This window comes from Gracilinanus agilis, chromosome 3 (genome assembly GCF_016433145.1).
Source record: "Gracilinanus agilis isolate LMUSP501 chromosome 3, AgileGrace, whole genome shotgun sequence".
In the NCBI taxonomy this organism is placed as follows: domain Eukaryota; kingdom Metazoa; phylum Chordata; class Mammalia; order Didelphimorphia; family Didelphidae; genus Gracilinanus; species Gracilinanus agilis.
In genome coordinates, this window is record NC_058132.1 from 566,056,991 (window position 1) to 566,069,847 (window position 12,857).

General features: G+C 33.3%; 1 protein-coding gene across 1 annotated transcript in view; it reads left to right on the forward strand.

Moving 5' to 3' along the window:
• The window catches only part of KLHL1 (kelch like family member 1), a 542,207-nt gene that overhangs the window by 512,623 nt on the left and 16,727 nt on the right, over positions 1–12,857 (forward strand). Inside the window, exon 9 of the mRNA XM_044669367.1 lies at positions 2,382–2,594. Within this exon, the coding sequence (XP_044525302.1) occupies positions 2,382–2,594 (213 nt within the window). The remainder of the gene's footprint in view (positions 1–2,381; positions 2,595–12,857) is intronic.

A 12,857-nucleotide genomic window follows, 5' to 3' on the forward strand; every position in this document is an offset into this window, starting at 1 on the left:
TATGTGACTAGTTACTATGAGTATATATTTCTACTATTAGTATACTAATCAAAAACTTTAACTATGTGAATTCAAAATAGAATGGTTTTCTCACCTTCTATTAGCATGTTGTCCCTTTTGCTGCTATATATATACATACATACATATATATATATATATATATATATATATGCTTCATTGTTCTCTTTTGTACTTTTAAATCTTTGGGTTTTTAGAATAGTTATTATCTAAGGAAATATTCCCAAGTTATTGCTCTTAAAGATTATAATTCAGTAACTATTAGAGATATTAAAATAATTTGGGGGTTGGGAAAATCAAGCATTTCAAGAATCATTCAAACCTGCAGTAAAGCAAGATTGGTCATACCGTAGAACCAAGGAAAATGTTCAAGAAGAAAAATGTCAAGAATTGACAGAATATTGCTACAAAATAGGTTGGTTAATTCTCACCAAAAAAAGGCAAAAAAATGTAAAAGGAATTTGGTAAATTAAATGATTATTATTCATTTTTCTACAGTGAATCACAGGCTTCTTAAAATGAAGCATAGTTTTCTTAAAGCTGGAACAACATAAAGAAGACAAATTTTAGAAGAAAAGCAATTGATTTTCATTACTACAATTAAAAACTTTTAATTTGGGGGGAAGATGAGTAGTTAAAATTGGAAAAATGTATTTTTTCTTGATAAAACTCAATTTTTCATTCAAGACATATCTCATTAATTTAGTTGTTCCTTCCCAATATGCTTATGGCAGCACATCCATGCCTGCTCCTCATTTATGAATCTTTTCCATATCCTCCCATAAGTTCAGGATAGGGTACTCACCAAGTGTGCTAGAACATTTTTCCTTTTGACATCTTAAGGATTCCTGTTGGTCAGTGTAATAAAGGGTTTTCAATATTACCCTAGGCAATCCTGTCAGTTATCAGAATGGAATTCTGGCATGGCATGTGCCAGATCCCAGGTGCCAACCGGCAGTTGGGCTATGACTATATAAGACTCTGCAAACCCAACCCTGGGTTCTGATTTCCCTTGTCCTCACCCAGACAACTTGCTTACCTGACCTTCCCCCTGGGGCCCTGGGAGGAGGGTTGTGGATCATGGGTAGGAATTTAGATAGTGTTGCCTAGTGGTTAGGGCCATCTCTAGAGCAAATCAACATCATCAGTGTACCTAGCTGATCAAACAACACCAAGCCAGTGTCTAGTTATCTCTGGCTGAGGGCTGATTGCCCTCAGCCTGTCAAGACCTTCTAGGTCCTTTGCCAGCACCTGCCAGTTGCCCCTAGCAGTTTAGCAAATCTAAGCCCTCTTACCTTAGTTTTCCTTTCAGTTCAAATAAATCCCTTAGCCTTAATCTGTGAATTCCTCTGATTATTCCAACACCTTCTAAGGCTAAGGAGACTAAGGAGAGGACAGAATATTGAGAAGTAGGGGTTACTGTGGAAGTGAAATCTAAGCCTCCATTGTTGGCAGGAAGTTGAGTCAAGGTTTCCTGCTTGGTTCTGCTTTCACTGAATACAAAGGCAGTTACTTCAGCAGGGAAGGGCCACCCACTTAACAATTTAAAGGAGCTTAACATCTAGCAGTGGAGATTCACTGGGCACCTCAGTTGAGGCTGCTCTCCTTTGTCATCAACAAACCTCAATCTCCTGCTAGACTGGTTTCAGGATCCCAGGCCCCTAGTGATTCCCATTTACCATCTTCTTCTTACACATCATCAGTCAGATTAAATAGCTATTGAGAGGTAGTGAGGTCTCCTTCATTAATCTTTAACCATTGACTGGATAACTAGCAGTGCATCTTTGTAAAGTGACTTCTTTATTCATATGTTGGACTAGACCTCTAAAATAAAAACATTTTATTTATTTTATACTTATATGCATACATATCATTTTGAATGTACGATAAGTCCTTTTAGGAACTTATATTTATTTTTTCCTCATCTTTAATTTTTTTCTTTATTTTTAAATTCCTCTTTGTTTATCACAGCACCTTTTACTTAGATTTTTAAATAAAAGCTGAATGAATGAATATGCTACTGAGGCAAGGGTCTTATGTTTTCTTTTTTTTTTACCTTTATTTTTATAAAAATGATTAACTTCCAAATTAGAATGGATACAAGTATTGGTTCTGACATAGAGATGTGGTAAGGGCTAGACATTTGGGGTTAAATGACTTGACAAGGATACCTTAGGGCACATTGAACCCAGGACCTTCCATCTTCAAACCTGGCTTTCTATTTGCTGAGCCACCTGACTGCCCCTTGAGGAGTGGTTTTAAGCCATTAAAAGTTACTATGAGTTTGTATACTTTTCTTTCCACCCAGTCTACATGAGATCTCTCCATGTATTTGAAAGGAGTTTCCTGCTTTTGTATTTTAGGTTATATTCAGTTGGAGGCCGTGATGGAAGCTCTTGTTTGAGTTCAATGGAATACTATGACCCTCATACCAATAAGTGGAACATGTGCGCCCCAATGTGTAAGAGAAGAGGAGGAGTAGGAGTGGCCACTTGCGATGGCTTTCTGTATGCGGTAGGAGGCCATGATGCTCCAGCTTCAAATCACTGTTCTCGTCTGTTAGACTATGTGGAAAGGTATGATTTAAGGATTCTGTTTTTTGTGTTTTATAAGTGGAAAATTAATGAATGCCTCTTTAGATGTGGAAAAAAAATAAAGGCACAAAGTAGTAGTATTTATGATGTAACTGAAAATAAATATTATACTTTTATCTCCAAGTAACTTAGTTTATCTAGACAAAGTTTTTGGATATGCAAAATGGATTTTTCATATTATTATAACCATATAAGACTTTATTACTTAGTGGGATTTTGAAATATCTATGATATAAATATTATGCCCTCAAAATGTCATGAAAAAATAATATAAAATTAATATAAAGGTAAAATATAAGTTTTCCCAAGAAAAACAATCAAACTAGTTAAATGCATATCATTTTGCCATATTAATTTTATTTCCACCCTTTTTTTTGGCTTCTTGGAACTGTGTGTTTATATACATTGGACACTGGTCCTCTAATATACTATTCAAACCTTAAGCAATGTATAAATGCTAGCTGTTGCTGTTATTTTATTATTTTCTCTGGACCAGTGTGCTATAATCTATCTGTTATACACAACAGGATAATTTTCCTTGGAGGAAGAATTTGTTATCCCTTTTGATTGAGAGCATGTTATAGATAGATGATGGAATACTCTCCTAAAGTAATTTTTTTTCTTTTTTCCTGGATGAATAGTTACTTAGGAAGTTGGTAGGAGAATCATTGGCTGAAAATCTATCCATGATTCCAATAAACCTCTTAAATTGGTTTTATCTGTGCTGTCATATAATTTTATGCATGAAACATGCCAGTCACATGAAAGTCTTATGTTGTGCACAGGAGTGAGGAGTAGTAGGTAAGTGTGAATATAAGAAGAGAAAGGAACGTTGTGATCATCTCCCTGACATTGAGACTTGCTACCAGAGCTGTGTCTAAGGGGAAGCTACTGGGACATTGTCCAGAAGCATCAGCGTTTAGACAGATTGTATTCTTTGGCAAGTAGAATGAAATACACTTAACATCTAATTAACAAGTATGCTTATTTTTAATAGGGGAAAACTACCAGATAATGCTTCTATGGCTATACCCTGGATGAGCTCCTACTCAGACCAGCACAGTCCTAGTCTTTTCCTTAGCACTGGATTTCCAACAACAAACTTAAACAGTCCAGCCCATGGCAATGGTGTCCTGGGATTTTTTACCACTTTGGGTCATCATTTTACAAAGTCCAATGTCTCTTTCTGTGCTTTTTCCATACCTCCTCTAAAATGTGCCCCTTTCTAATTTTCACTCTGTAACTTGGAAAATAAAAAGATGATTAGTGTTCAGTGAAAATGACTTTCCTCTTTGAACCCATGAAATAATATCTAATGATTCTAGGGGTCTATCTTTCCTATAATGTAGTGTAAAAAATAGTCTCTACCCACTCCTAAGCCACTTTATGCTGACTCATCCAATATCTGAAAGAAAAGTGTTATTATTCTCTCAATTCATAAAGAGGATAAATATTTTCATTTTCACATGTAAAATCCTAAATTTGACATTTTTGATAAGTTGTTTCAGTTGTATCTGACTCTTAATGACCCCATTTGGGGTTTTCTTGGGAAAGATACTAGAGTGGTTTGCCATTTTTGTTTCCAGCTCATTTTATTGTAAAATTTACATTTTACTCATTTCACTCTCCAACTCCTCCAGAAGAGGAAACTGAGGCAAACAGGGTGAAGTGGCTTGCCCAGGGTTACCCAGGTAGTGTTTGAGGCCAGATTTCAATTCAGATTTTCCTGACTCAAAGCCAAGTTCTATCCATGTTCTATCCATTTGTCCATTCACTTAACTGACCCAAAATTTGAAGTAAGTGATTTTTAAGATTTCTCCAAAATCTAGTGCCCACAAATCTAGGTTTCTGTGCATAATGTCGTTAGGAAGAATAGAAAGGAGATTTGAGGAAGGAAGAATAAAATTCTCATACTCTTGCCATCCCACATATTTGAATTCTACGTGTAAATGCTGTTAATGAAATGAATGCCACTTAGAAGACATATTCCCAGCCTACACTGCCCTTCTGAAATATTGAAACATGGAGAAATGTGCAAGGAAGAGAGAGAGTGAGCACAACTTTTACATCTCCTGTCACAATCATGCACCTATGAATAGCTGATGTAAATGTTGCTAATGAAATGACAACTCACTCACATAATTTCACCTTGGATTTCTCATATAAAGGAACTGAAATGTGAGCTGTGTGGGGAAGCATAAAGAATTTGGTCTAGGAATAAATTCATGTTTCAAAATTTGCCTTAAATAAGCTTACCTATTCTTAAGTTATACGAAGTCAGGTGGGAGGAAAAGCTATTTAAGTAATGCAGATGCACACTGCAGCATCATGATTCCTAGCAAAGTTGTTAGTGCATGTCATATAAATGGAATTTTTTGGCTATATTTACAGTATATGTCCTACACTGTTCATTTAGCATCTAAATAGTCAGTAAATCAAGACAACTAATGGATAGTAGGATAATATAAGGGCCATTATACTATATCATTTCAGTGAGTTATAGATTATAAAATAATCTCATATAGTTTAGTGAGGTATCTTATGGAGCTTCAAAAATATTCTATAATAATAGAAATAGGGAACAGATTAAGTAATTCACAGAGAGAACATAGCTAAGGTTCCCAAATTTTCTCCAGTGAGAGAGGAAAGGGGATAGGAGATAGGAAAAATGTTTTTAAATGCGTCCAAAGGATAAAAAATTAATACAATTTATTATACTAACCATAATTTATGCTTCTTTAGTTATCTAAGGCTTTTAAAACATTTTCCTTCTATCATTTCTATGATACTATAGTTAAACAAACAATGTTCTCCCCATTTTACAGAATAGAAATCAGAAATTCAGAAAAGTTAACCTGCCATAAAGTAATATAGGTTAGGAAGCATCTCAGCTTTTTGGCTTAAACTCATTTTCTCCTGACTTCAAGTCCAGGGCACTATCCATTACATCAAATGCTTTGCATGTACACAGTGTCAAAAACAAACAAACAAAACAAAAAAACAATGATCTCAGAGCCACTTTTACCTGTGCATGAACTCACTGGACGTCACCTCAATCAAGTAGTTATTCAGCTTTTTTGATTAAGACCTCTGGGGTACAGGAACTCACGACTTGATGATATGCTCTACTTCATTTTTACATGGTTCTGATATTTAAAAATATTCTTACACCAAAATTGAATCCATCTCTCTGAAATTTCCACTTTTTTGCTCCTAGCTCTGCCTTTCGTGGTCAAGCAACACCAATTCATTACATTTTGTGTATGAAATGCCTTTATATATGTGTAAATTTTTATAGAATTCTCCTTCATCTTTTCTCATATATAAGTTCCTTCAACTTGTTTTAAGTCATCATCTCTGTGTGTGTCAAAATCCTAATTCCTTATCTCTGACTACATTTCTGCTTGTCTACATCCTTCCTAAAATGTATACAATCCCAAAATTCCTTCCAATTAATGAGGATAATTCTCTGAACATAGCCTTGCCAGGAGTGGTACAATGGAAATGCTGCCTTCCGTGTTTTAGATATAAACTCCTCAATGAATGACACACTGAAATTGTTGTCCACATAAAACCTCAGATTTTTTTTTCATAGAAACTATTTTTTCACCAAAAAAAAAAAACCTTTGCCCATCTTGAATTTCTGAAGTTGACTTTTTTCACCAAAGATAGAGGATTTTACATTTATTCCTATAAAATTGCATTTTTTAAGTTTACTTCATTTTCTATACTGTTGTGATCTCTCAGGATTCCTATTCTTTGGTTCAAAGTATGTGTAACTCTTCTCCAACTTTATTGGAGATATTGAAATATATTGCATCTGTGCCTGCAAATTGATTTTTTTAAGTATTAATGGCCAAAAACAAGACCCTAAGACTTCGAATAACCTTCCTCAAAAGAAACAGAATTACTAAACAGGTAATAGAATAAATACAGTGCAATACATGACATCACAGAGTCATGAACATAGAATAAAGGACACCAGAACTATCCAATATTTTTCTTAGGATAGCCCTGTTTTTTTACTGTTTTAATGCATTTTATTTGAATACAGAAGACACTACTCAAGTAACAGCCACATAAATCTTCTTGCAAAGTATATGCACAATCTTAAAAAGTTTATGTTATTAATTGAAAGGTCAAATATATCTTTTACTTTAACAGTATATTTCACACACTGACAATTGTTAGTGTACTTGTCTTGTATTTGAGAAGAATTTAATTGCTTATTCATTACTGACTATATTTATATTATTAGTCGTTATATGTATTGTTGTTTTGGCTCTTATTTCTGTATCGCTTTATGCAAATATTTCTATGAATACTTTGTATCACTTCTTAAAATGCAGTAAAATTCCATTATGTTCATTTTCCATAATTTATTCAATCGCTGAGCACATATTTTATTTCTGACTTTTTCTCATGACAGATAACACAGCTTTCTGAGCATTTATAAAACATATAGGGGAATGTCTTTCACTCTGTCAATAACCACATTGAAAAGTAGTCCAATTAGAGGAATCTCTAACGTGAGAGGATTCTAACAATTTATTAACTCTTCTGGCATAATTCCAAATGGTTTTCAAGGACACATGAATCAATTCATAGGTTCACCAACAATTAATCAATGTCCCTCTCTTCCCACAATCTCTGATAAAATTATGTTTCCCATCTTTTAGTTTCTTTATTTCCTTGATGGGTTTGAAGTAATGCTTTATAGAATATCTATTTTACTTTTCTTTGATTATTGGTGATTTTGAAAATCATGCCCCTTATTACTTAAAGTTTGTAGATCTTTTTAAAAAAGTACTTGTGTATATTTGACTTTTTGTCTTTAGGGGGAAAGTCTCTAAGTAAGAAAGAAAACTGGTATGTTTCCATAGATTTTGGGGTGTCAAATTTTTAGAGAGAAAAGTACAAAGCAAAGATTATTTTTTCCCTAAGTTCACATATTATTTTGGAACTTCCTGAATTGATGTTGTTTGGGCAAAAGATTTTGATTTGTACAATTGAAATGATCTCTTTTAACTTTTTTACAATCTTTTCTCTCCCATATCTAAGTAGAAAATTTTCTCCCAAACATAATTATGAAATATACATATTTCCATTATTATTTTGTTTATTATGCTGTGACATTTTACATTTAGATTGTTTTTCAATTTGGGAGTTTTTGTAGGATTAGGTGTAGTGTACTATTCAAGACTTTTTTTTTTAACCACACGCTTTCCAGTTTTCATGACAGATTTTTTAAAATAAAGATTTCCTTTCCTAATGATTACTTGAATTTATCAAACCCTATGTTTGATATTATGGTTTTGTAACATGATTGTAAATATGTAGCCACTCTTTCCATGTTTCCTATTTATCCTATCATATAACTGATCTTTTATTCCAACAAAAAAAATTTTTTTTAAGCCCTTACCATCTGTCTTGAAGTCAATACTGTGTATTGGCTCCAAGGCAGTAGAATGGTAAAGGGCTAGGCAATGGGGATTAAGTGACTTTCCAAGGGTCACACAGCTAGGAAGTGTCTGAGGCCAGATTTGAACCTAGAATCTCCTGTCTCAAGGCTTGGCTCTCAATCAACTGAGCCACCCAGCTACCCCTCGCCCAACAAATAAATTTTAAAAAATTAATTTGTCTAACTTTAAAAGTATTGGAAATTGTATGGTATAGCCTTAAATCCAGGGCTGGTAGTAGTGTAATTTTTGTTAAATTTATTCTGCCCAGGAACATTTAATCTCTATTACTCTTTAAATTCTAAAAATTAAATCCTTCTGTATCTTTGTAAATCAATCCCCACATATTGAATTCATTTAGCTATTATCTAAAGGGAAATTTGTCTTCTCAACTTTTTTCCTGTATTATATTTATAATACATAGAAAGGGGCAACTGGGTAGCTCAGTGGATTGAGAGTCAGGCCTAGAGATGGGATGTCCTAGGTTCAAGTCTGGCCTCAGACACTTCCCAGCTGTGTGACCCTGGGCAAGTCACTTGACCCCCATTGCCCACCCTTATCACTCTTCCACCAAGGAGCTAATTCACAGAAGTTAAGGGTTTAAAATAAAATAAAATAAATAAAATAAAAAATATATAATACATAGAAAGCTTTGTGATTTTGTGGAATTATTTTTATCTTGTATAAGTAATTAATAATTTTTTAAAAAATGAATTCTTTATGATTCTCTAAGTCAACCATCATATCTAAAAATAGAAATAGTTTTATTATTTTCCCTATGCTTCCATCTTCTATTTTTCATTTATTTATATCAATGTCTAAAACTTTATCAAATAATCATGGCATAGTGACATCTTTCCTTTAACTATGATATTATTGTTTTGTTTTACTTATTATGAATTATACTAATTTTTTATTTTGAATAGTTTACCATATTAAAAAATACTCACATATTATTTAGCTTTATACTTTAAATGAATGAATGTACTTTGTTAAAACCTTTTCCAATATTGTTTTGTATTCATGAAATTTTATTTTTATTACAAGTTGTTATATTTATCTCTTCTTGCTGAGCAGGTCTTACATTTTTGTTATAAATCTAACCTAATAGTGAGTATTTTTTCTCAGGATGTTGTTTTGGCATTTTTCCAGCATTGCATATTATTTTATATTTTGTTTTGTTTTGTTTTGTTTTGTTTTGTTTTTTTACCCTTGTACTTCGGTGTATTGTCTCATAGGTGGAAGATTGGTAAGGGTGGGCAATGGGGGTCAAGTGACCTGCCCAGGGTCACACAGCTGGGAAGTGTCTGAGGCCATATTTGAGCCTAGGACCTCCTGTCTCTAGGCCTGACTCTCACTCCACTGAGCTACCCAGCTGCCCCCTATTTTATATTTTATTTAAACATTAATTAGTTATATTGGTCATTACTTTGGTTTCTCAACCTTATCTCTCCTAGTCTGAATAACAGAGCAATTTTTACTTTGTATGATGATTTAGATGTTTTCTTTTCTATTTTGTGAATATAAATGTTTTACAAAATTCTTCAGAGTATTCATTATGGACTAGTTTTAAAAAAAAATTGGGGGTAGGGGAGGCACTTGGTTCAGTGAATTGAGAGCCAGGCCTAGAGATGGGAGGTCCTGGGGTTCAAATATGGCCTCAGACACTCCCTAGCTGTGTGACCCTGGGCAAGTCACTTGACCCCCATTGCCCACCCTTACCACTCTTCTGCCTTAGAACCAATACATAGTATTGATTCTAAGGTGGAAGGTTAAAGTTAAAAAAAAAAAACCAAATAAATAAAATTAAAAAATAAAATAAAAAATATTTTGATATGTATGGTTTTCTTACTCTCTAATAGAGTTTAGAATTTCTATTTACTACTATGTAAATCTACATATTTTACACTTATTTATATTTCATATAAGTTTTAATTTGTTGCCATATAACTGATTTTAATATTTTCTAAACATAGTCATTATGATGCTTTCTTTACTGTAAACTATTTTTCTAATGGTATAGAAAGTTTTTCTTTTTTGCACACACACACACACACACACACACACTATATAAAACGCACACAAAGGTACACAGTAACATACATACACAAATTTGGTTTCTTCCTTTTCTTTTTCTAGAGTATTTATTTAAACATGCAGCCCAAAGATTGTCTTTTTTTCTATCCATGTCACCTTAGCTGTGGTTGAACTTAAGAGAAAGGAGAATTTTTTCTTCTCTCTTTAGTAAGGAAACACTGAATCTTCACTTTGCTTTTTGAGGGAGTAAAGTTTGTTTGTATTCTTAATATTTCCTTTCTCAATTCTGTTTTTGCTTCAAAAACTGATATAACTGATTTTTTTCAAAAGGAATTCTTAGAGATCATCACTAATGTTAAAAGCTTATTTTGAGAATATTTAGTTTTTCAGGATAAGCAATTCTGGGATGAAAGTCATATTGGTTTCAGTAATATCAAAAGTCATGACCTAGATGACTTAACTCTTTCACTGCTGGAAATTCCTGACAACTTCACTGTACTGATTTGTGGTTGCTTTAGTAATATTATACTCAAATCTCCCTCAGGCAATTTTTACATCTCTTTTTAGGCAGCTTCTTGTTCATTGCCTTATTGGCTACACCAAAAACCATATGTAGAAGGACTATATCTTCTAAATACCACAAAAAGCCTGCCCTGAGGCCCTGATTGGTGCTTGCCTTAGTCTTAACCTCTCAGCTCCACTCCTAAAACTTACTTTCCAGTTCTTGAATAATAAATCAACTCTTTCATTGCCTCTTGAAAGGGAATGTCAATCTATTCCCCTTTGGCTCTACTCATTATTCCTGTATTTTTAAAAACAAAATGCCATGATGTTCCCTTCTCTCTAAATGTCATTTCCCCTTATTAAGATATAAGCTCCTTGAGTTCTGTTGTGAGGAAGATTATTTAATTATTATTTAGGGAAACTAGCAGGTCTCACAACAGTTCAGAGACTGCCTTTGTTTTTTGTTTTCATTTTTTGTATTTGTTTTCTCAGCACCTAGAATTATGTTTTGGCACATGGTAGTCATTTAAATGCCCTTTTTTACATTCATTCCATTTTTCCTTCCATTTCTCATTGATGTTGCATAATCCTCCATTTTATTTCTGGGCTTTCTTATTGTGCATTTTGTCTTTTCTTGGATATTTGCAGTGTTTTTTTTTCTTTACTTAGAAGCTAAGTAACTTGAAAATCACATCCCTTAATAAATTAAAACAATAATGAATTCTTCTTTGATGGCATCCCAGTAATTCTGCTGATCAATGCTATGCCCTCTGATCCTGATAATTTTAAGCACTTTTAGGTGATCTCTTAAAATATAATTAGTTTCATGTTTCATCAAGAATCTTAACTTTGGAAGATATATATTCTATTTTTTTCTAGTCAAATGCTGTTTTCCTGGTAATTATTTTTATTTTTTTTATTTCAGGTACTTCAATCCTTCCATCTTTCTGCCATTTATCATTGGCACAATACTCTTACTATATAATTGAATTTTTCAATTTTATCACTTGCATTCTATTTTTCACAGCATCCTCTGTTTTGTTAATATTTTATAGCTTCTATTCAAGGTCAAAGATTTTCCTCTTGAGTTTTTCATATCAAGCTCCATGTGTATTCCCTCTCTTCTATCAGTTCTTATTACTGTAAGAAAACACATCTTGTAATTCTTATATTTGTTAGAATTATGGAGGGGGAATAGAAGTTGTTGCATTTATACCAGAGTTATTTCTAGAATTTTGTCTTAACAAAAGTGTTCATAATATAAACACATATCTTGCTTGTTCATTTCCTCAGTCTTTTTTTTTTCATTCTGTCGGGTTTTCTTCATTAGGATTTTATACACAAACACAATACACATACTTTAAATTATTATTTTTTTTTATTTTAGTGTATTCATCTGGATTATGAAGTAAGCAGGAAAAGACGGGACTAGTCAATAGTCCTCTCAGCCATTTTTTCTGAAAGTCCCAATTATTCTTTCTTTAATACCAACATTCTGGATATTTAAACATTTGCAAATGAGAAAAGGATTCAGCAGAAACTTATATAGTTAGAAACATTTTGTTTGTTTTTTCTAAATCATGTTTACCATTCTCTCTAATATATATTCTGAACAGCTAGGGTAAGCTACTCCAAACAGCAGGTACTCATTTGAGCTGATGACTTATGAGTGGAAGTGCAATTTCTGCATTTTTCCAATGTGACAAATGTTGCCAAGACTGATTTGATAGACTCCTGAGCTCTCTTTTAGTAGACAGACTTTATTATTTAATGAGATTGCAACCACTTCTTTGTACTTACTCCCCCCTGTTCAGAGAATCACTGCATCACAGATTTAGAGCTGGTCCTTAGGGCCTATCTAGTCCAACCTCCCCTTTTTTTTAAGGTAGAAAAATTCAGTCTCCTACCACAGAGATAGTAAGTACTGGAGATGGGATTCAAACTCCAAATACAATGTCTTTCCATTGCTTAACAGTAATATTTCCCTAGTGCTCAATACAGTGCCTGGCACATAGTAGACACTTAAATGTTCATTAAAAGAAAAAAAAATCTTGCCTTTTGTCTTTAATTCAATACTATTTATTGGTTCTAAAGCAGAAAAGTAGTAAGGGCTAGAGCAATGGTGGTTAAGTAATTTGCCCTGAGTCACATACCTAGGAAGTATCTGAGGTCAGATTTGAACTTGGGACCTCCCATCTCCAGTCCTTATTCTCTAGACACTAAGCTACCTAAACTGTACTCTTAA